General features: G+C 37.6%; 1 protein-coding gene across 5 annotated transcripts in view; it reads right to left on the bottom strand.

Annotated features, from left to right (window-relative positions):
• Positions 1-22764, bottom strand: part of quob (quattro b) — a 55797-nt gene that overhangs the window by 20044 nt on the left and 12989 nt on the right. For 2 of the 5 annotated variants that reach the window (XM_084127921.1, XM_084127920.1), the window contains exons 2-15: positions 22434-22631; positions 19265-21179; positions 18289-18447; positions 16857-16980; positions 15867-15960; positions 15653-15739; positions 14538-14654; positions 13888-13983; positions 12836-12984; positions 11689-11827; positions 9783-9905; positions 9303-9497; positions 7386-8389; positions 448-697 (exon numbers count right to left, since the gene is read on the bottom strand). In XM_084127921.1, the coding sequence (XP_083984047.1) occupies positions 448-697; positions 7386-8389; positions 9303-9497; positions 9783-9905; positions 11689-11827; positions 12836-12984; positions 13888-13983; positions 14538-14654; positions 15653-15739; positions 15867-15960; positions 16857-16980; positions 18289-18447; positions 19265-21179; positions 22434-22631 (4650 nt within the window). Of the gene's footprint in view, positions 1-447; positions 719-7385; positions 8390-9302; positions 9498-9782; positions 9906-11688; positions 11828-12835; positions 12985-13887; positions 13984-14537; positions 14655-15652; positions 15740-15866; positions 15961-16856; positions 16981-18288; positions 18448-19264; positions 21180-22433; positions 22632-22764 lie in introns of all 5 variants that reach the window. The other 3 variants (XM_084127919.1, XM_084127917.1, XM_084127918.1) reach the window with 2 other exon arrangements.

Here is a 22764-nt window from a genome sequence, read left to right on the forward strand (position 1 = left end):
ACATTGTGCATCATAAATATTTATTAACCTGTATATAGTAGTTCTTATAGTCTTCAGTGAGGTATGAAAAATAGTAGTTACTGATTAGCTAATAGTGAACTACCACATCCGACTGAGCGCTATTACTTACTAATTCGTTAACCAGAGTTTCTTGTTAGTTAATAGTAGTTACTAGAGTGTTACTAATGCATTACTCATTTGTTCCTGTGTAGTTATTCATTAATGAAGGAACAGTATTCTAAAGTGTTACCGATTTATTTGATACAATTTGGGGGTGAAATGTGACATGGACATGTTTTGTTTTTTGAGTTGTATGGTTCTTTCACTATCGCTAATTTCTAGGTTCTCTGAAGCACATTAGAAATCTTTAAATCGGGGGTTTAAAGGGGAAGCTCAGGTGTGAAGCAGCAGCACATTAGAAATCTTAAACTCAGGTGTGAAGCTCACGTGTTTTAAGAAGCAGCGTCCGACACAGAAGGGCTCCTCCACACACAGCTCCAGCTCCTGAAGGAAGTGATGCTGGTGGAAGTCTCGCAGCTTCTCCAGGTTCCCGAAGATGCTCCCTCTCTGCCCCCGCAGGTCCTGAGGCACGTCGGGACGCTCCAGCTGAGGGATGTAGTGATCCACCACGTATCCCAGCGCCCGCACATACTCTCTCTCCGTCTGGAGCAGCTCCTCCATGATGCGCTGCAGTTTACTGTCAGAACACACACACACACTGTCAGAACACAACACACACACACACTGATGCAGTTTACTGTCAGAACACAACACACACACTGTCAGAACACAACACACACAGTGTCAGAACACAACACACACACTGTCAGAACACAACACACACTGTCAGAACACAAAACACACTGATGTAGTTTACTGTCAGAACACAACACACACACACTGATGCAGTTTACTGCCAGAACACAACACACACACACACACACACAGATGCAGTTTACTGTCAGAACACAACACACACACACACACACACACACACACACACACTGATGCAGTTTACTGTCAGAACACAACACACACACTGTCAGAAGACAACACACACACTGTCAGAACACAGACACACACACACTGATGCAGTTTACTGTCAGAACACAACACACACACTGTCAGAACACAACACACACTGTCAGAACACAACACACACTGATGCAGTTTACTGTCAGAACACAACACACACACTGTCAGAACACAACACACACACACACACTGATGCAGTTTACTGTCAGAACACAACACACACACACACACACACACACTGATGCAGTTTACTGTCAGAACACAACACACACACTGTCAGAACACAACACACACACTGTCAGAACACAACACACACACACACTGATGCAGTTTACTGCCAGAACACAACACACACACACACACACACAGATGCAGTTTACTGTCAGAACACAACACACACACACACACACACACTGATGCAGTTTACTGTCAGAACACAACACACACACTGTCAGAAGACAACACACACACTGTCAGAACACAGACACACACACACTGATGCAGTTTACTGTCAGAACACAACACACACACTGTCAGAACACAACACACACTGTCAGAACACAACACACACTGATGCAGTTTACTGTCAGAACACAACACACACACTGTCAGAACACAACACACACACACACTGATGCAGTTTACTGTCAGAACACAACACACACACACACACACACACACACACACTGATGCAGTTTACTGTCAGAACACAACACACACACTGTCAGAACACAACACACACTGTCAGAACACAACACACACACACACACACACACACACTGTCAGAACACAATACACACACTGTCAGAACACAACACACTGATCTTATGAACCACTGACAACTCCTAAATAACTGGTTTGTAAATAATGCTATACTTCATTTAGAAATGATAAATTGATCATTAATAAAGTATGAAAATACAATTATTAAACACATTATAGATATGCTTTAAAATCAAGAACAAAGCATTTATAACTGTATCTATAAACTGCTTATTAATGTCTATTTATGCTTTATAAATTACGAATTAACTGTTTACTAATGCTTAACTAATGATTAATAGCGTGCATTATTATAAAGTGTTACCCAAATGTTTGTCATTATTATTTGTATCATAATTATCTGACATGATAATTTGCCATGTTGAGTTTGGGTTATAGACGTGTCCTGTCTGGAAAAGTGCACATTTATTACGCAGATGGCGTATTCTGACATGTTATTTTGCCCTAATCATAATTAATGCTTCTCATTCCAAGTACAATCACATTTCTGGCGAATGAAAGCTTCATCAGTATTTTTAGCAGAATGGCAGCAACATTTCTCAATGAGGCCTGTTCCAGTGCGTATGGGCATTACTTTAGCTTTGATCAGATGTGTGAAAAATTGCATTTCCACTATACAGTAAGATTATGAAAGAGTGTATGTGGTAATATCATATACCACACACTGATGCAGTTTACTGTCAGAACACAACACACACACACACACACACACACACACTGATGCAGTTTACTGTCAGAACAGAACACACACCACACAGACACACACACACACTGTCAGAACACAACACACACACTGTCAGAACACAACACACACACACACTGATGCAGTTTACTGCCAGAACACAACACACACACACACACACACACAGATGCAGTTTACTGTCAGAACACAACACACACACACACACACACTGATGCAGTTTACTGTCAGAACACAACACACACACTGTCAGAAGACAACACACACACTGTCAGAACACAGACACACACACACTGATGCAGTTTACTGTCAGAACACAACACACACACTGTCAGAACACAACACACACTGTCAGAACACAACACACACTGATGCAGTTTACTGTCAGAACACAACACACACACTGTCAGAACACAACACACACACACACTGATGCAGTTTACTGTCAGAACACAACACACACACACACACACACACACACACACACACTGATGCAGTTTACTGTCAGAACACAACACACACACTGTCAGAACACAACACACACTGTCAGAACACAACACACACACACACACACACACACACACACACACACTGTCAGAACACAATACACACACTGTCAGAACACAATACACTGATGCAGTTTACTGTCAGAACACAACACACACACTGTCAGAACACAACACACTGATGCAGTTTACTGTCAGAACTTTCTAAGTGATCTTATGAACCACTGACAGCTCCTAAATAACCAGTTTGTAAATAATGCAATACTTCATTTAGAAATGATAAATTGATCATTAATAAAGTATGAAAATACAATTATTAAACACATTATAGATATGCTTTAAAATCAAGAACAAAGCATTTATAACTGTATCTATAAACTGCTTATTAATGTCTATTTATGCTTTATAAATTACGAATTAACTGTTTACTAATGCTTAACTAATGATTAATAGCGTGCATTATTATAAAGTGTTACCCAAATGTTTGTCATTATTATTTGTATCATAATTATCTGACATGATAATTTGCCATGTTGAGTTTGGGTTATAGACGTGTCCTGTCTGGAAAAGTGCACATTTATTACGCAGATGGCGTATTCTGACATGTTATTTTGCCCTAATCATAATTAATGCTTCTCATTCCAAGTACAATCACATTTCTGGCGAATGAAAGCTTCATCAGTATTTTTAGCAGAATGGCAGCAACATTTCTCAATGAGGCCTGTTCCAGTGCGTATGGGCATTACTTTAGCTTTGATCAGATGAGTGAAAAATTGCATTACCACTATACAGTAAGATTATGAAAGAGTGTATGTGGTAATATCATATACCACACACTGATGCAGTTTACTGTCAGAACACAACACACACACACACACACACACACACACTGATGCAGTTTACTGTCAGAACAGAACACACACCACACAGACACACACACACACTGTCAGAACACAACACACACACACACACACACACTGATGCAGTTTACTGTCAGAACAGAACACACACCACACACACACACACACACACACTGATGCAGTTTACTGTCAGAACAGAACACACACCACACAGACACACACACACACACACTGTCAGAACACAACACACACACACACACACACACACACACACACACACACTGATGCAGTTTACTGTCAGAACAGAACACACACCACACACACACACACACACACACACACACACTGTCAGAACACAACACACACACTGTCAGAACACAACACACTGATGCAGTTTACTGTCAGAACACAACACACACACACACTGATGCAGTTTACTGTCAGAACACAACACACACACACACACTGATGCAGTTTACTGTCAGAACACAACACACACACTGTCAGAACACAACACACACACTGTCAGAACACAACACACTGATGCAGTTTACTGTCAGAACACAACACACACACACACTGATGCAGTTTACTGTCAGAACACAACACACACACACACACTGATGCAGTTTACTGTCAGAACACAACACACACACTGTCAGAACACAACACACACACTGTCAGAACACAACACACTGATGCAGTTTACTGTCAGAACACAACACACACACACACTGATGCAGTTTACTGTCAGAACACAACACACACACACACACTGATGCAGTTTACTGTCAGAACACAACACACACACTGTCAGAACACAACACACACACTGTCAGAACACAACACACTGATGCAGTTTACTGTCAGAACACAACACACACACACACTGATGCAGTTTACTGTCAGAACACAACACACACACACACACTGATGCAGTTTACTGTCAGAACACAACACACACACTGTCAGAACACAATACACACACTGTCAGAACACAACACACTGATGCAGTTTACTGTCAGAACTTTCTAAGTGATCTTATGAACCACTGACAACTCCTAAATAACCAGTTTGTAAATAATGCTATACTTCATTTAGAAATGATAAATTGATCATTAATAAAGTATGAAAATACAATTATTAAACACATTATAGATATGCTTTAAAATCAAGAACAAAGCATTTATAACTGTATCTATAAACTAATATTAATGTCTATTTATGCTTTATAATTACGAATTAACTGTTTACTAATGCTTAACTAATGATTAATAGCGTGCATTATTATAAAGTGTTACCCAAATATTTGTCATTATTATTTGTATCATAATTATCTGACATGATAATTTGCCATGTTGAGTTTGGGTTATAGACGTGTCCTGTCTGGAAAAGTGCACATTTATTACGCAGATGGCGTATTCTGACATGTTATTTTGCCCTAATCATATTTAATGCTTCTCATTCCAAGTACAATCACATTTCTGGCGAATGAAAGCTTCATCAGAATTTTTAGCAGAATGGCAGCAACATTTCTCAATGAGGCCTGTTCCAGTGCGTATGGGCATTACTTTAGCTTTGATCAGATGTGTGAAAAATTGCATTACCACTATACAGTAAGATTATGAAAGAGTTTATGTGGTAATATCATATAAACTCTTTCATAATCTAACTGTAAACTTTCTATAATTGTGCAACAGAAAGGAGCTTCTACAGGTCCTTCACATACACAGTGTAGTGCTTTAGAGACATACAAATGCTTACAAATCTTTAGTTTTTTAGTCATAGAATATTGAATTCATAGATTGATTTTATTGTATTTGTAATAAAGGGGTCATGAAATGAGAAATCAAATTTACCTTGATCTTTTGAGAGGTCTGTGTACCTTTGCACATTTTTAGGATTACTGCACATACATGCGATATCTCAAAATGTCAGAACACAACACACACGGATGCAGTTTACTGTCAGAACACAACACACACACTGTCAGAACACAACACACACGGATGCAGTTTACTGTCAGAACACAACACACACACTGTCAGAACACAACACACACGGATGCAGTTTACTGTCAGAACACAACACACACACTGTCAGAACACAACACACACACTGTCAGAACACAACACACCGATGCAGTTTACAGTCAGAACACAACACACACACACACACACACACACACTGATGCAGTTTACTGTCAGAACACAACACACACACACACACACACACACACACACACACACACACACACACTGATGCAGTTTACTTTGAGGACACAACACACACTGATCTCTGTTCACTGACGTAATTTACTATTACAAATACATATAGCAGACAAACAGATCTATACAACTATATAAAATAATAGTTGTAGTAAAAAAATGGTAATGATTACTTAATTTTTTATTTTAAATGGAAACTATATTTTTGGATAACATATTATTAAAACTATTTTATTTTAATAATATTTAAACTATATTACATAATAATGTGGTAATGATTATTTTATTTTTAATTTATAATGGAAACTATATTTTTGGATAATATAATATTAAAACTATTTTATTAAATATATTTTTTTACAATGCTAAAACTATTTTATTTTATTAATATTTAAACTATATTAATAACCATGTGGTAATGATTATTTTACTTTGAATTCATAATGGAAACAATATTTTTTGGAAAATCTAGTGAATTACATACTTTAGAAATTAAACGTGCTTCACCTCTTTTGATTATTTTCTCTTTAATTGGAACTTGATGGATGCAAAAAAAAAGTTGCACTTATTATGTAATTAACAAATTAAAGATCAGTTCCTTCTCATCACGTCATGGGGGCCGGTTTCATAAAGCTATTTTAGACCGGTCTATAGTGTTAGACAAGTCTAAAATTTGCTCCTATAGTCTAATGCAAGTTAGACTGTTTCACAAAAATAAAGACTGACTTAATTTAGACCAAAAAAATTAGACACCTAACCCAGGCTAACTGAGGTCTAAGACTCTGTTACCTTGGCAACCAGCAGTAACAATCAGTTACATTACAGACAGCCAAAAGAAAAGGGAAAATGGCTCATAATTCAAACATTTCTTCTTGTTACTACATTCTCCGCTAATTTTCCCAAGTAAAATGTCCTTGTAACTGTTATACTCCTCCAACAAACACATATTTTCCGCTAGGGTAAACTGCACTGAGCGGTTGAATGCGCTTACTCGATCCGCCATGTTTTTTGTTTTGAAAAGTGTCTTATTTTACCCAGAATGCATTGCAGTGTAGTCCTACTTAAGATAGTCAGAGTCTTAAGTGCTTTGTGCAACGGTCTGATTTTGATGTCTATCTGAAGTCTGACTATCTACTATATCTAAGCCATAGTCAAAGTCTATCTTTGTGAAACCGGCCCTGCTCTGTATGATCAGTTCTGTCTCAGTATCTTCACATTATGATTCTCATGACTCTCATTAGAATAATGTTGTATGGTATATTGGTGGACTCACAGTACAGTGCTGCTGTTGTCCAGTATCCGCACAGACTCTGGATTATCTGAGCGTGACGCTGCTGAAACGTCGTCAGATTTGCTGTCACTGCTGAACTTCTCATGTATGTCGCTTTGGCTTGAGCAGATGCTGTCGTGGTGCGAGCTCTGTTCGTCCCATGATGCTCTGTCTGAGCCAGTGACCCTGATCCTCTCCTGACGGGAATCTGCAGATGTCTTCTCACGCACATGCTTGATCGCAGCATTGCTTTTGCTCATGGAATCATAACTAGTGGATCGTAAGCAAGAGCTTTCGCTGAGCGAGCGCACCAGGGCTTCATAACGTGGCAAGCGGTCATACTTATTGACATGGCCTGACTTTCTGAGATCACTGTCACTGTGAGAGTATATCCGAGGATGCCTACTTAATTTTTTGATCGGGCCATTGTGTATTGAGGAAACTTCGCCTTCGCTTTGGTGGAAATGCTGATTTCTTCCTTCCTCTTTGAGCTGACCTTGCAGTTCAGTCGGTGCGGATTCTTTGTGTGTGTTTTCACTTGGATCACAATTTGATGATGTGTTTCTCCTAACAGGCTCGAAATGCGTCACTGTCTCATTATCATAACTATTCCTGGTCTTCATATGACCGCCGACAGGGTTTGTTTGGGGGTCGCCTAAGGCTTCTCTAAGGCTAGTGCTAATTACACTCTGGGTCGGACCTTTCAAGTGGGCCTCGCTTTCCTTTCCTGGCGTTCCCAGAGGGTTTTGACTTCTATAAGAGGCCTGCAGTATCTCCGCGAGCCTCTGTCTGACGTCTCGGCATTGAGCCCGGACTGCATTCCACATCCATATCCCGTCCGGGAGCCTCTCCAGCTGAGCAGCGCTCCTGTCCTGAAAGTGTTGGGGGGAGAAGTCCTTCAAACGCTCCTCAAAAGCCTTCAGTGTGCTCAAGCAGGCACACATGGGAGGGTTTGTGGTCTTTATGTGATCTAAATACTCCATACACTCTTTAACAAGAGAAGAGGCCTGGAAAACAAAGAGATAAAAGTCATTTCAAGGCTGTTAAATAATTATGCAATACAAGAGGTGGGCATTATATAAATATATATTATTTATATAAGTTCATTTTATATATATACACCATTGGTCAAAAAGTTTGAAATATATATATTTTTTAATGTTTTTAAAATTAGTCTCTTCTGCTCATCAAAAAAACAGTGAAATATTATTACAATGTAAAACAGCTGTTTTCTATGTGAATACATGTTCAAATGTAATTTATTCCTGTGATCAAAGCTGAATTTTCAGCATCATTACTCCAGTCTTCAGAGTCACATGATCCTTCAGAAATCATTCTAATATGATGATTTGCTGCTTTAATCAATAATAATCAATTTATTATTGGTGCTCTCACAATCTTTAACCGATGAAATGCCAAGACTTTTTCCAGTTGTTTGTGATAATTATGTAAAAATAATTTTGCTTCAGACATATGCACTATCAAATCATTTAAGAGCTGGTTCTGATTCACTGAAAAGAATTGACTTAAAAGAATGATTCACTCACACACACAAAAAAAAAAAAATATATATATATATATATATATATATATATATATATATATATATATATATATATATATATATATATGGTTATCTATGGTTTGCAAGCAAGTTTTGTTTTTCCCAAGAACAATATCATGCAAATTAAATATTTTATTGCTCTGCACAATTTTAGTTTATTAACTATAAAAATTGCATTCGCTTTAAGATTTGATTCGTTTCTGGAGAACACAGTTAAAAATTCCCTGATGGCTTTCCATGACCCTATGGTCTAATTGCTAATTACTATATTTATTTATTTTTGCAATATCTTGTTTCACAGAGTAATACATCACATTGCATAAGGAAAATGTCCATGATAATGTGCGTTGACGAACCTCTTCACAGAAACGACACAGATCCAGAGACGCCTCCAGCACAGATTTACGTTCCTCAGCCTTCAGGAGAAACCCGGTCATGTTGGTTTTGAAAGTGACGGTGTTGCGACGAAAAACGTCACTTTCAGGATAATGCATTCCTTTGCTTTTACTCTCCACTTCCTTTATCAACAACATCCCTTTTACCTTTTTCTCCTAGAAAAACAAACAAAGATATGTTCTTTTCCCTGTACACATTATGCAGAATATCAAAACTGTCTGAAACCTCATGAACCCTTTAGCTCTTATCATTATTTAAGAGACGCACATTCCTGAACCATATTCATTATCAGAAAAACTTTATTACTTTTTGATTAATTTGAACTCAACAGTCCACATAAATCCATTACACAATCTAAGTCTGATAACATTCAGCCATTTTTAGATTCATCCATCTTCTTTTGGTAATATATTTGAGTGAATGTCTTGAGGATTTGTTACCTTTGCTTGTGTAAGAACAGACTGAATGTGTTGGAGTCTCTGCTCTATTTTCAGCAGGCTTTTCTCTGTGCCGTCTTTGTCCTTCTGCCATGACTCTTCCTCTTCATCACACCATGTTTGGATCTGTGAAAAACATAAACAATAATCATAAACAAGATTCAAGAGCTGAATTTATGCTATTAATGCACAGAGAAGATCCTGCTGACTCCACCAGATCTCTTCTTTAGCTCAGCATCTTTGCTACGAGGAAAATAGAAAACTATTTAAAGTATATATAAAATACATATATATTATACATAAATATATAATATATAAAGTGAATGCTCTCAGAACGTTCTCTTCATGTTATGATAAGCAACATTCGTCCAGTAACTTTAATAAAATGTTTGTCCAGAATTATCCGGTCTTTAATAATGTTCTCAAAACATTAGCAGAAAAAAAAAAATGGAAAGAAAAGCAAGAAAAAAGGAACGTTTTATTTCTGAAATATATTAGTTGGAAATTCATTAAATGGTTTTTTAAATGTTACTAGTTTCAGAACGTTCAGTAAACATTCATAAGTAACATTCCCATAATGTTTGCAAAATGATCAAATGAAATGTAAAAAAAAAAAATTAAAACTTGATGTTTTGAACGTTCAGAGAACATACAGAAATACTTTTTCATAACTTAATGGGAACATTAGCAGAATGGGGTATTAATCTTAGTTAATGTTAATATCAATACTTTTTTTAAAATCAAAAGTTGCATCTGTTAATGCACTGTGAATATTTTTACTAACTATCGTTAGGTTAATAAATGGTTTAAAAATGTATCAAAAGGGTTTCTCTATCGAAACTTTTAACCAAGTTTTACTGGATTATACTGTATAAGCAAGTGTATTCAAGTTTTAAGCCTTAATGCACACATATATAATATACACAATATTAATAAATGTAATTTTTGACAACACACTTCAGTCGGAATTAAAATCATTTATTTTACATGTGCTTTAGTTTATTAGTCAATACATCAAAATAAGTTTAAGTCTTTAAAGCACAAAAAAAACTTTATTTAAAATGTATTTTTTAAGTAAAACTTAATTAGACATTATTACAAAGTGAATTTGTGAAAAACATAGTCATGAAAGTGTACTTTCTTTAAGGATTCATAGCAATATTATATTATCTGCAAGTACCACTTTTTTAAAAATTTATACTTTTAGAATTTGAAGTACACTAAAAGTACACATTCAATACAATTAAGCACACTTCTTTTTAACAAGGGAATGCATTAACTAATGCTTAACTATTGTAAAGTGTTACCAATAAAACACAAAAATCCTGGTTACGCACAATGGAAGTGAATGGGACTGTGCACTTTATGAGTTTAAAAGCACAAATGTGAAGCTTAAATAAATTATTCATCATTTTTTAAAAAGTGGATCTCCTTTTCTTTGCTGATGGACATCTAAGAGACGCATATTCCTATGGGTAGAGTTTGCTACATGTAAACAATACTTAATGGATTGCATTCCTTTCTGCTGTCCTTATGCATTTTATGCCAGTTGCCATCTTTCCCGGATTTGCATGGTTGAATATAATGTAATTGAACTGTGCATTTTAACATGTATTGCCTTGGCTTGCCCTTTACTTTCACTAAGGGAAGAGTCAAAGTTATTTTCTTTGGTAAAATAAATTGTGCCACAAATGCACCAAAATTTGCTGGTCTCTTTTAACAGCGGAAGAATTACACTCACTTTATTTAGCGCAGTGATGTTATGTTTCTCTGTGAAGGTTGAGACTATTCTCTACAGCAGACACGTTTCACTTCACAGTGTTTGTCTTGAGTTATTTTCAGTGCTTTCTGTGGGCTGTGCTCATTATCTGTCATAAACACACATTCAGTGATGGGATGTAATGCATACTGTGCCGAGCGAGTCTTCTGTTTCCCTCAGCTGGAGAACGTGTTCGAGATGTCGCAGGGACTGGTTGGATTTCATCACTAGCGTGTGAACGGCCTCTTCCACCTGGTTATACAGACACGTCACACACTCCAGAGAGTCCCTGCACGAGAGAAAGGACACATATAAGTGTGTGTGTGTGTGTGTGTGTTCTCAGCGCCTGCAAAAACCACACATACAGATACTGTAAATATAACATGTTTTACAGATTTTTATTCATTTATGGTAAATATTGAGAATTACAGGCTGGTGAAAACCTATTCTCCACACTTTCTTCTGTCGAACACAAAAGAAGATATTTGGAAGAATATGAGTAAGCATACAGTTGATGAACACCATTGACTTCCTATTGAAAAAAATCAATATGGTCCATCAACTGTTTGGTTACAAACATTCTTCAAAATATCTTCTTTTGTGTTAAGCAGAAGAAAGAAATCCATACAGGAATCATATTTGGAACAACATGAGGTAGGGCTGCACGATTATGAAAAAAAAAAAATATCATAATTGTCGATTATTCCGTTTGAAATTGTAATTGTGATTATTAATTACGATTTTCACAATTTACACTGAATGATGTTTTGAATAGCTTTATGCCATTGTTTGAAGCGACTGCATGCATGCCATAATCAACACTCTTCCTGAAAATTTTTTATTGCTTTTCTAAGCCTCAAATGTCAAATATACATATTTTTTATTAAAAGAAACCAAACCAAAGTAAAAATATGCATGGTATTATAATGTTATACTAAGACTAAAATTAAAACAATAGAAAAAAACCTTAAGATAAGCTGTAGAAAGAAAAAAACACATCTTAAGCACACAGAATTTTTTTTTTTGTAATTGCGCCTTTGAACGATTACATAATTGTGGCATTTGTAATTCTAATCGCGATTACAAATCTGATTAATTGCCCTAACATGAGTGTGAGTAAGTGATCACAGAATTTTCATTTTTGGGTGAATTATCCCTTTAAATTATACATTGGCTCTCCACTGGAGTCCATTGTGTGTATGAAGGCTCTTGCTGTCGGGTAAACAGGATCGGCGTGGACCGAACAGCTCTAATCATGATCAATCCTGCTGAGACTCAAACACACAGAGGGGAATACCTGAAGTCTTCAGACTGAGTGAATCGAGACTCCTCCTTCCTCATCCTGGCGAGAATAGACCCGCCCTCTCGTTGGAGAGCGACCAATCGGGTGTCCTCGAGCACCATCTTCATGGAGCTCCTCTGCTCCTGGATGCAAGACTGGACATCCTGAACGATTGGATTGGTTAGTTTAGGAGCAGCATTCCTCAAGAGGTCAAATTAAATAAATGAGATTTTTCATTTTTAAATGGGGGAAATCATGCGGTATCTGGATTGAGAGCAAATTTAATGAGAGCAATCATATACCGCCTACATGTATGCTCATTCTGTTACGTAAAACGTTTTATTTTGCATTTATTTTAAATGAGGTTTGCGATTTTTGCAATTAAAATTTTAATATTAATATATTTTATATCAATTGTATCTACATTTTATATTAATATATACATTAAATAAACATCAACATTTTATATATATAAATATATATATAATTATTATTACTATTATTTTTTTAATTATAAAGGGGGGGGGAATCATGTGGTATTCAAATTGAAAGCAAATGTAATGTAGCCTACTGCCAACATTTATGTTCATTTTCTGTTACATAATAGTTTATCAAACATATCTAATAGTTCTCATTACAAAAACATGCCATTGTACCTTTAATTAGGGCTGCACAATATAAGTCTGTACAATATAACTTAATTTACCCTATTTTTCGATTTAGATCACCTTTTCCATCACATTATGCTTACTTAAAGTTAATATTTAAAAACTCTAATAATGTTAATGTTAATAATCTTTAACAAATTTCATAAGTAATTTATTTTTTTTATACTGTACATTAAGTTTTGATCCCTACATTCATTTGTAGCAAACACAATGATTGTGTGTAGTGTTTTCTTTTTCTTTTATTTATATAAACTGGAACAGAATTTAATATCAGCCATTTATCAGTTGTCTGCCCTAACATGTAAATAATTACTGCCTTATCATATCGCTGAAAATATTTAATTTAATGGGATACAAAAGTGTACTGTATTCACGGAAAGTTTCAGAAATTAAAATGACCTTTGCCGTGTCTGTTTTTTTGACATCAAGTCTCCTGATCGCCGTCTGTAGTAATGAAGAAGATGCTTGAAGGTCGAGTTGAAAGAGGGAAAGTTTCTAAAAAAGACACACATATATGCAAAAACACGTTAGATAATCGTCATACTATGTGATTCAACAGAACGGATCTATAGCATGTGTCCAGCAGACAGACTCAACTGCAAGTCATCAAGTTGAAATGTAGTTTATAATCAATTCTCATAAGTGCAGGAAAAGTTGAGTTGTTGCATGTGTAAGTTAAAGTGCCTTCGGGGTCTCTCAGATGTTAAAGAGACAAAAAAGACATTTGCTGATGTCAGAAATGTGTGGTCTACTTCACTAGAACTGATTGTGCAAAAGTGTTTTAACAGCTGTATCCTTAAGATTGATTACACAAGATCATGTTCTCATACAGAAACCAAAGTGGCATGACAACACCTTTAACTGTAATTTATTATCAATGATAGTAGAAAAAGAGAGGACAGAAAACTATGGGTCAGGAAATGTGCCTGTGCATCAACATGAAATATAATCCCTGCTTAAAACATCACATTAACAGCGTCAGTGTCATTGAAACGCTGCAGACATCCATGAGAAGGGTGACGTTACTGGGTGTTTGTGTGACGCAATACCTGATGAAACTGCAGCCAGTCTTCATGACTGTAGGGGAAGGTCCCGCCAAGGTCAGAGGTCAACTGCTGTCCGTCAACTGTCTTATGAAGAGCTTTTAGTGTTGTCACAACATCAATCTAAAGGAAATGATCATGCACTCTAACATACCGTACTGTACAAGTGTGTGTGAGACCCAAACACTGATGTTAAACAATACTGTTCAAAAGTTTGCGGTCGGTACGTCTCTTCTGCTCACCAGTGCTGCATTTATGTAATCAGAAATACAGTACAAAATGTGAAATATTATTGCAATTTTAAATAGCTGCTTTCTATATGAATATATGTTAAAATGTAATTTATTCCTGTGATCAAAGCTGAATTTTCAGCATCATTACTCCAGTCTTCAGTGTCACATGATCCTTCAGAAATCATTCTAATATGATGATTTGATGCTCAAGAAACATTTATGATTATTATCAATGTTGAGAACAGTTTTTTTGTGTGTGTGGAAACCACAATACACTTTTCCCCCCAGGATTCTTTGATGAATAGAACATTCAAAAGAACAGCATAACTTTATACATAACTTTAGTGTCACTTTTGATTTTAATGCATCCTTGATGAATAACAGTATTTGTTTCTTTCAAAAAAAACTGTCTTATGAAGAGCTTTTAGAGTTGTCACAACATCTATCTAAAAGAAATGATCATGCACTCTAACATACCGTAGCCTACTGTACAAGTGTGTGTGAGACCCAAACACTGATGTTAAACAATACTGTTCAAAAGTTTGCAGTCGGTACGATTTTTTTATGTTTTGAAAATTCTCTTCTGCTGTTAATTACTCTTAAAATGTAATTTATTCCTGTGATCAAAGCTGAATTTTCAGCATCATTACTCCTGTCTACAGTGTCACATGATCCTTCAGAAATCATTATAATATGATGATTTGCTGCTGGAACCCAAAGTTGTCTGCCGGAAGAGATGTCTCCCAGAACCCTTAGTTCCGGCAGACATCAGACGTGGATAACTGAAGTCAGTGAGAGCAGACATTCCAGGTGTTAATTAAAGGGTTGCATGTTTCCATGAAGGTGTAATTGCTGGGTAGCACGAGTGTGTTTGGGGGTGTTAATTACCTGTAGACCAGGATGTTTTTCTGGGCGAGGATTAGCGTCTTTATCAACCAGCATCAAGATAGTGTGCACTGCATGAAGGGCCTGCTCCTGTATCACACACACACACACACACACACACACACACACACACACACACACACACACACACAGTATGAAGAATGTGTTCAGGTTTGTATTGATGTCGGAGGTTATGATTAGTTTTCTGTGTCCTCACCTGAACCATGAGCAGTGATCTGAAGAACACAGAGGGCAGAGGACACTTCCGGCTGTCAATCACTACTGTAAGTCCCAGCTCTCTGACCTCAGTCCTGGAGAAGAAGAAGATATATATATAAACACGAAAAGTTGAAGAGCAATTAGTCATATTTAGACACACAGGGCAATGAAAGAGCAGGAGAATGATATAACCATCTGTACTAAATTGTAGTACACTAATAAATTTGAAATTTGAAATTTAGAAACTCTTCATACTTTGTTATTTCTGTAACTTTTCATACTTACAGAAATAAATATTGGCATCAAAAATCTGTTGTTAAAATATTATTGAGATATAACCACAGAAGTGTTTTAAAAAAAAAAACATGTAGGTTTTTCAGCACTGACAAATGAGATTCTGCCATTTTCAGAATTATTGAATGTGAGGAAAAATAGTCTAAATAGCTACTTGATAACCTAGGCTGGCTATCGCCTAGATATAATTTAGAAATAATTTTCCTGATTACCCTGCTATGGTTTGTTTTGCGATGATGACCGACTGACTGACCTTATTACACAGATACTTACCAAATAAATAAACTGTTTGCGTTTGTATCAAATGAGAGGTTTAATACGAAAGACATGAAAGTAGCGCCGGTTTATTTTACCAGGATGAGCGCACTGATATACAAGTCGGCAAAACTGCTTATTAAAAGTTACACAGATGAAAATATGTTTGCATTTCATTCCGTCCGTTCCATCAATTTGGTCCTAGAATGAAAACCATACAGCCTATGATGTATGTTTATCATATTCAATTAAATTTGAATTTAAATTTTTTATTATTAAATTTGTAAAAACTAATTATACGATTCTAAATAGTGCACATCCACAAGCCTACAGACGCTTGTTTCACATCTCTAGGTATTTGGTACTGATACTTCATTTCCAAATTACAGTCTCTTACTGCCCCCTTGTGGTGAATGAGCAGACTGATGTCTACTGGTACCTGGGAATGGAGTGCAGCAAAAGCAGAAGTCTGCAAAGCTCCAGAGGAGAGAGTTGAGAGGAAGCCCAGCCTTTCCTGCCGCCATACACCTCCACCACGGCCCGGCCAGCGCGGTCACGACTGCCTTGTGTTGGTAAGAGAACAGAATGGGTTAAAAAAAAAAAGCGTTGTAATTTTGGCAACGAACATAAAAGAGCAAAGCAAACATATAACTATAGACAGTTAGACACAAAAATTGTCTATGTTATGTATTGGGATTGAAAATGGCTGCATGATGCTAACCGCTATAATTAATGAGAAGGTGAACTCAAAAAATGAACTTTTCCTTTTTAATGACAACAGCATTTACATTTGATGCATTTAGCTTTATCAATAGTGGAATGTGCAACCTACTGTACGTTTAAAGTGCATGTAAAAAGTTAGCAGCATGGTAATTTTATCAAAAGTAACTGTATAGGATTCACATTATAGGTTCATAAATCAGGGTGTTAAAAGATTACCTAACTCAAATATGAATCATTTACTCACCCTCATACAGAAGGCCTTAAAGGGCCTTGCATTATCATCCTGTGTGTGTTTGTGCGCGCGTAATGTAATTGTTTTTGGTGACCTACAGTAAACATAACATGAGTTGCTTTTCCTCATAGTTTCTGTGTGAAAAAGCCTGTTGCTAACCATTTCTCTGGTCATAGTAAAATGCATTTGCTAAATCATTATTTAGCAGTAGCTACATAGAAAAGAAAAGAAATTTTATGTTAAGACTTTTATTTTGTTGTTTTTTCATTAAGTTGTTTTCTTCTGTACCCTCATCTTATTTATAAACTGTATTTTTTGTCTTGTTTAGTTGAACACAAAATTAGATGTGACTGTATCACGTGTCTTCAGAAGACGTATGGACTATTTTTATTTATTTACTGTTGGGTGAATGTGATTTCACAAAATGCAACATGTTCCTGGATAAACATCTTTTGATGATTTTGGAACAACATTCCAATCAACCAATCAGATTTGAGAACTGACCTAACCTAACCTTACAGTTTATGCTAGTTTAGGTTTAAAACAAGGGTTAGGTGCTTCTACATTAGTGTTATTCATCTATCATTTCACTCTGATTTTAGGAATAAGTTATGGTTAGGATTAGGTTTAGGGATAGGTTTAGGACTACATTTTCAGACAGGAATGTTGTTCCAGGATCAACAAAAGATCTTGATCCAGGAACATATCTTACTTGGCAAAATCATGGTGACCTTGTTGTTGATGAGACTGAGAAAACATGACAATTTGTTTTTCCAATGAACAGTTCTTGCTGTACTGTCCTGCTCAAGGGCGCAGTTATCTTATCACAGATTAGTCTGCATGGGTCAGTCATATCCCTGAGCTTTAACCACTACACCACAACTGTTCATAATTAAAAGTTGATTAGCAGGCATACCTGGTAGACAGATGATGCCTAGCTGGAGAAGGCTCTTGATTGTGGGGTCCTGGGAAAGTAGAGTTTCCTGAACTCTATTCTCAGATTGATCAGCGTGTGATTTCTGAAGCTCTACTCCATTAACAACCGGTGATCCAGCTTGTCCAGAGGGGGAGACTTCTTAGAAAGAAGAGAATTTACTTTAATTTTCAACATTGGTAAATATAACAACACAAAAGCCTAATTCAACTTTAGGACCTTTTTGGACCTTTTCTTACTGCAATGAGTGAAAATCTAAGATGTGTGTCACAGCTAGATGGAGCTGTTGATCTCCCCTTTAGAAAAACTTTAGGAAAAATGATTTGTAAGCTAAAGCCATGATCCTCCTCTTCCCATTTACAAAGACATCTAACAGCCTCCCCATAAACGGGGGGGATGTAGTTATTTCTGTCCCCTGCCCTTGCTCTTGGTCCTCATGAATGCTTTCTTTCTGTTCTGCTGAAGAAAGAGATCAGATGAAGGACTGCAGAAATTCCCCTGTGGAACGCTGTGCACGCTCCTGACCTTTAGCCAGTGTCACATTGCACTCTTTTAAGATGACCTTTCAGAATGGTATATTTTCTCCTCAGCAGAGGACCAGGGTCAAGGTCGTCTGTAAATCAGTCGATATGTGTCATAGCGTGCGGCAACTAGACATGGCCTCATTGTAGTAGTCGTTTTTGTTAAATGACTTCATATTAATCATGTTTGAACAAGCTTTTCATTTAAGGATAAAGATCTAAGACACAGCATGTTGGCCAGACATCATGTTGCTTCAGATGTTCTTTAAACAACAAAGTGGGATGTGGGGTAAAAATCTGTATGCAATTAGTTGACACTCAGCAAGGAACCACACATAGAATTTTTAGAATATTTCTCCTTATTCGTCTCTTCTAAATGCTTGTAACAAATCACAAGCACAAGTTCTTTTCACATGCAGCGGTTTAACTCAACTTACCCTTTCTTGTTTCTTGTTGTCTGTTTAATTTTGGGGACACCAAATTAGCTGTGTGTTTTATTCCCTGGATAGCAGGCAACATGGGGATGATCTCTGGATAGACATCACTGCGACTTCTGTTGGTCGGCTTGTGTGATTGCAGACACTCTCTGGTTGTTTCCGAGACTGAAGAGCATGAGCGGGATTTAGACCTGCTTTTACCTTTGATCACATGTACAGGTGAACCTGGGCCTCTTCCACAATGTCTGTCATCACAGGGGACTTTGCAATCCAAATGCCTGTTCTCGTTCTGGAAAAGGATCTGACTACACTGGGGCTGAAATAGAGTAGGTGTTTGCTCATAGGCCTGTGTTAGCTGGTTTTGTGAATGCTGAATTGGATTGAAACCCTGCAAACATTGATTAGCATCTTGTCTGTGACCACTGTGGTCAGGTAAAGCCCTGAGTCCCATTTTGGGTAAGTGTTGGGTTTTGGCGTGCTTCTGGCTGCTAATCCGCATCTGAAATGAATCTTGTCTAAAAGAGTTGTTCAGACAGTAAAGTCTTTTGTCGGGAAAAGCCTTAGTCCCTAGTGCAGTCTGATGTTGATCCTGTTGCCCAGTGAGGAATGACTTGTGTTGTTGTCTCGCTGGGACCATGCTAGGGATCTGTTGGGTCATATGTTGGTCAAGAGACTTTGCATTCTCCCTTGAAATACAGTCATGAGGTACACTTTGACTTGGCTGGGTTGAGTTCTTTGTGCTTTGCTTTTGTTGGGCTGAGTTCTCAAAGAATTGCATCGGGTTTCTGTCTGCTTGGTTTGGTGTCTGGCCAAATGTACAACTCAAAGGTTTAAGTCTATGGCCAGCTCCATATCCCTCACAGCTTGGCTCCTCTACATCTGTCCTTGTTTCATCTAGAGAAGGCAGCATACTTGATCTCTCAAAATTCACTGGGTTTCGGAGAGCTGCCACATAAGATTGACGATACCTGCATTTGGATTCTGGATCATTTTGCATTATCTCAAATGGCTGTTTGTTTTGCATGCAAGGATTGCAGTCCTCACCATACAGGTTACCGCTGCTTTTTGAGGCAGGTTGAGCTGTCCTGACTAGCTTGAAACCTGATGGTTTTGTAGGGATTGCTATTTTGTTGAGGTCCAAAGTCTCTTTCTCCTTGTTAAACTCCAACAGATCCACATATTCTCCTTCCAGCTCTCCGTTGTGCCTGTTGTCCCAGGTATTAGGAGAGACCCAGCCAACAGGTTTTCCAGCAAAACTGCTGATTGGATGTCCTTGATCAACCTTCACCAGTCTGCTACCACCCTCCACCAACTGAACAGAAACCACCATCCCATCTTTTGCTGGAAGGATCCTAGTTTCCATCTCAAGTGGTAAGAGGTCCACAGGTACCTGTGACTGTGACTCGTTCTCTGAAATCTCAGTTTTAAGATCTGTCACACGGAGAGTCGCAATTGAGCATGTCTTTGTTTCAGGCCAGATATTAGATTTGGGCCTGTCAAGGAATTCTGGGTTTGCAACTTCAGTCCAAGGTACCTTCACAACACCCTGGTCAGAGGAAAGCACACACTGACATAGAGGATTTTCGTGACGTCCCTCATTTATTTCCCTTAGCCAAGACTCAGTGAATATGCATGGATAGGATGTCTCCGGGATCGGCGTCCCCTCAATCGCAGGACCATCCAGCACCCTGGAACCTGCTTGCAGAACCAGATTCTCCTGCCCCAGAAGGTCTTCCTGCACAAGAAGACTTTTGAGGACAATTCGGGCTGACTGTTCTCCAAAAGACTCCACTTGCAAGTAGAAATCTCCAGGTCGGAGCAGCAAAGGGTTGATGGGGGCGAGTTGGATCACCACACGATCTCTCAAGCACAATGGCCAACCCTCACACCGGAATAGGACATCAGAGTATGCAGCCTAGTGGGAGAGAGAGAGAGCAAAGGTGGTTTGTTGACTTGCAGATAGTTTGGGATTGACAGATTTTACGATCAACAGATTTGTAATGGCTTGGGTCTTGATGATGTTTATTGGCTTGCATGCAAACATTCTTGAATGCCCTTCAGAAGAAGCTGCCTAGGAAGGCCTTTGTTCTTTCTGAAGATAAAACAAAACAATCTTGTGCTGAGTGGACAAGGATAAGTAGCATGTGGGATCTGTGCCATAAAAGTCCACATGGAAGAAGTGTCTGCAGAGGAAATAGCTTTCATCTTGTCTGTCTACTAACATGCTTTACCCTTTAAAGGCTGTTGAAGATATTTAATACGTTCTATATGTTTGCATTTTCTTATATTAATAGAATCTTAGAAATATGATGATAATCAGATGAATGTAGTGTTGATACACACCCTTATGAATATACGTATGTGTATTTCCTTGTATATGACCTGACAAAAGTTAATGTGTGACTAAGTGTATGACCGAGACAGATGGTCCCCTATTCAAGGGTACAATATGATAGATAAATCTAAACAATGTGTTAGTTATGGCTGAGACATATCTTCATTTAGCCTCGAGAATCATTGTTTGGGGGAGCCAGGACTATAAAGAATGAAGGATGCCCCCCACTCATTGTCACACTAGTTACAGTAGTTCACCCAAACATGAAAATACATAATTGACTCACTCTTATGTCATTCACACTGTCCTTTTACATACGCTCAAAGCATACAGTGAGCATGGCCTTCCAGGCTCCGAAAAGCACTATAAAAGTAGTCATACAACCCTACTGCATATTTCAACTCTTCTGAACCTTCATGTTAGTGCTGGAACACATCTACATTTAAAGTTGCAATGGGGAACATGTTTGTTTGAGTGTGATGACCTGTTTGACCAAACAATGAGTGTTTTTGCAATTCTGTGAAATTACCTAATTTACCTTAAGACATTATTCACTGAAACTCTTTCTCTGTGCTTCGGCTCTCAAATATCATTGAATGGCTTCAGAAGACTTGGAATATAGTCTGTGAACTTCCATGTTCCATTGAAGACAAAAGTCATACAGGTTTGGGATGACATGAGGGGGAGTAAATAATGACACATAAATCTTTGGGTGAACCTTTCCTTTTAAGTCACTTGGTAGGTAGGCTATTTGACATTTTTTGATGGTTGTCATTTACTAAGGCGCTGTCCAATGGGCTTTTTTAGTTGTTGTGATTAGCATGTTGTACTCACACAGGCAGCTTGTTGCACACTCTCTAGGATATGTTTGGCTGGGATAAGGAAGTTCAGCAGGCACTGCAGAGCATCTCCATGGTAACGTTCCTCAATGGTGCGAAAGAGTTGGCTGAGAACAGTAGGAGCGGTAGCCTCAAACGGAGGGAAGAGAGACGACAGGGCGCTCTGAATGGACCAGTCCAGAGAGGAAGGGTTCTGAGGTGAAGAAAGGGAGAGATTTATTTTGTGTGTTAGTTACTGTATTCCTTGTCTGAAAAATATCCGTTGATACATATACCAAGATAGATGATACTGCAGTTATTGTATACAAGCCCTAAATGCTTTGTCT

Source organism: Abramis brama (genome assembly GCF_963993115.1).
Source record: "Abramis brama genome assembly, chromosome: 11".
In the NCBI taxonomy this organism is placed as follows: Eukaryota; Metazoa; Chordata; class Actinopteri; order Cypriniformes; family Leuciscidae; genus Abramis; species Abramis brama.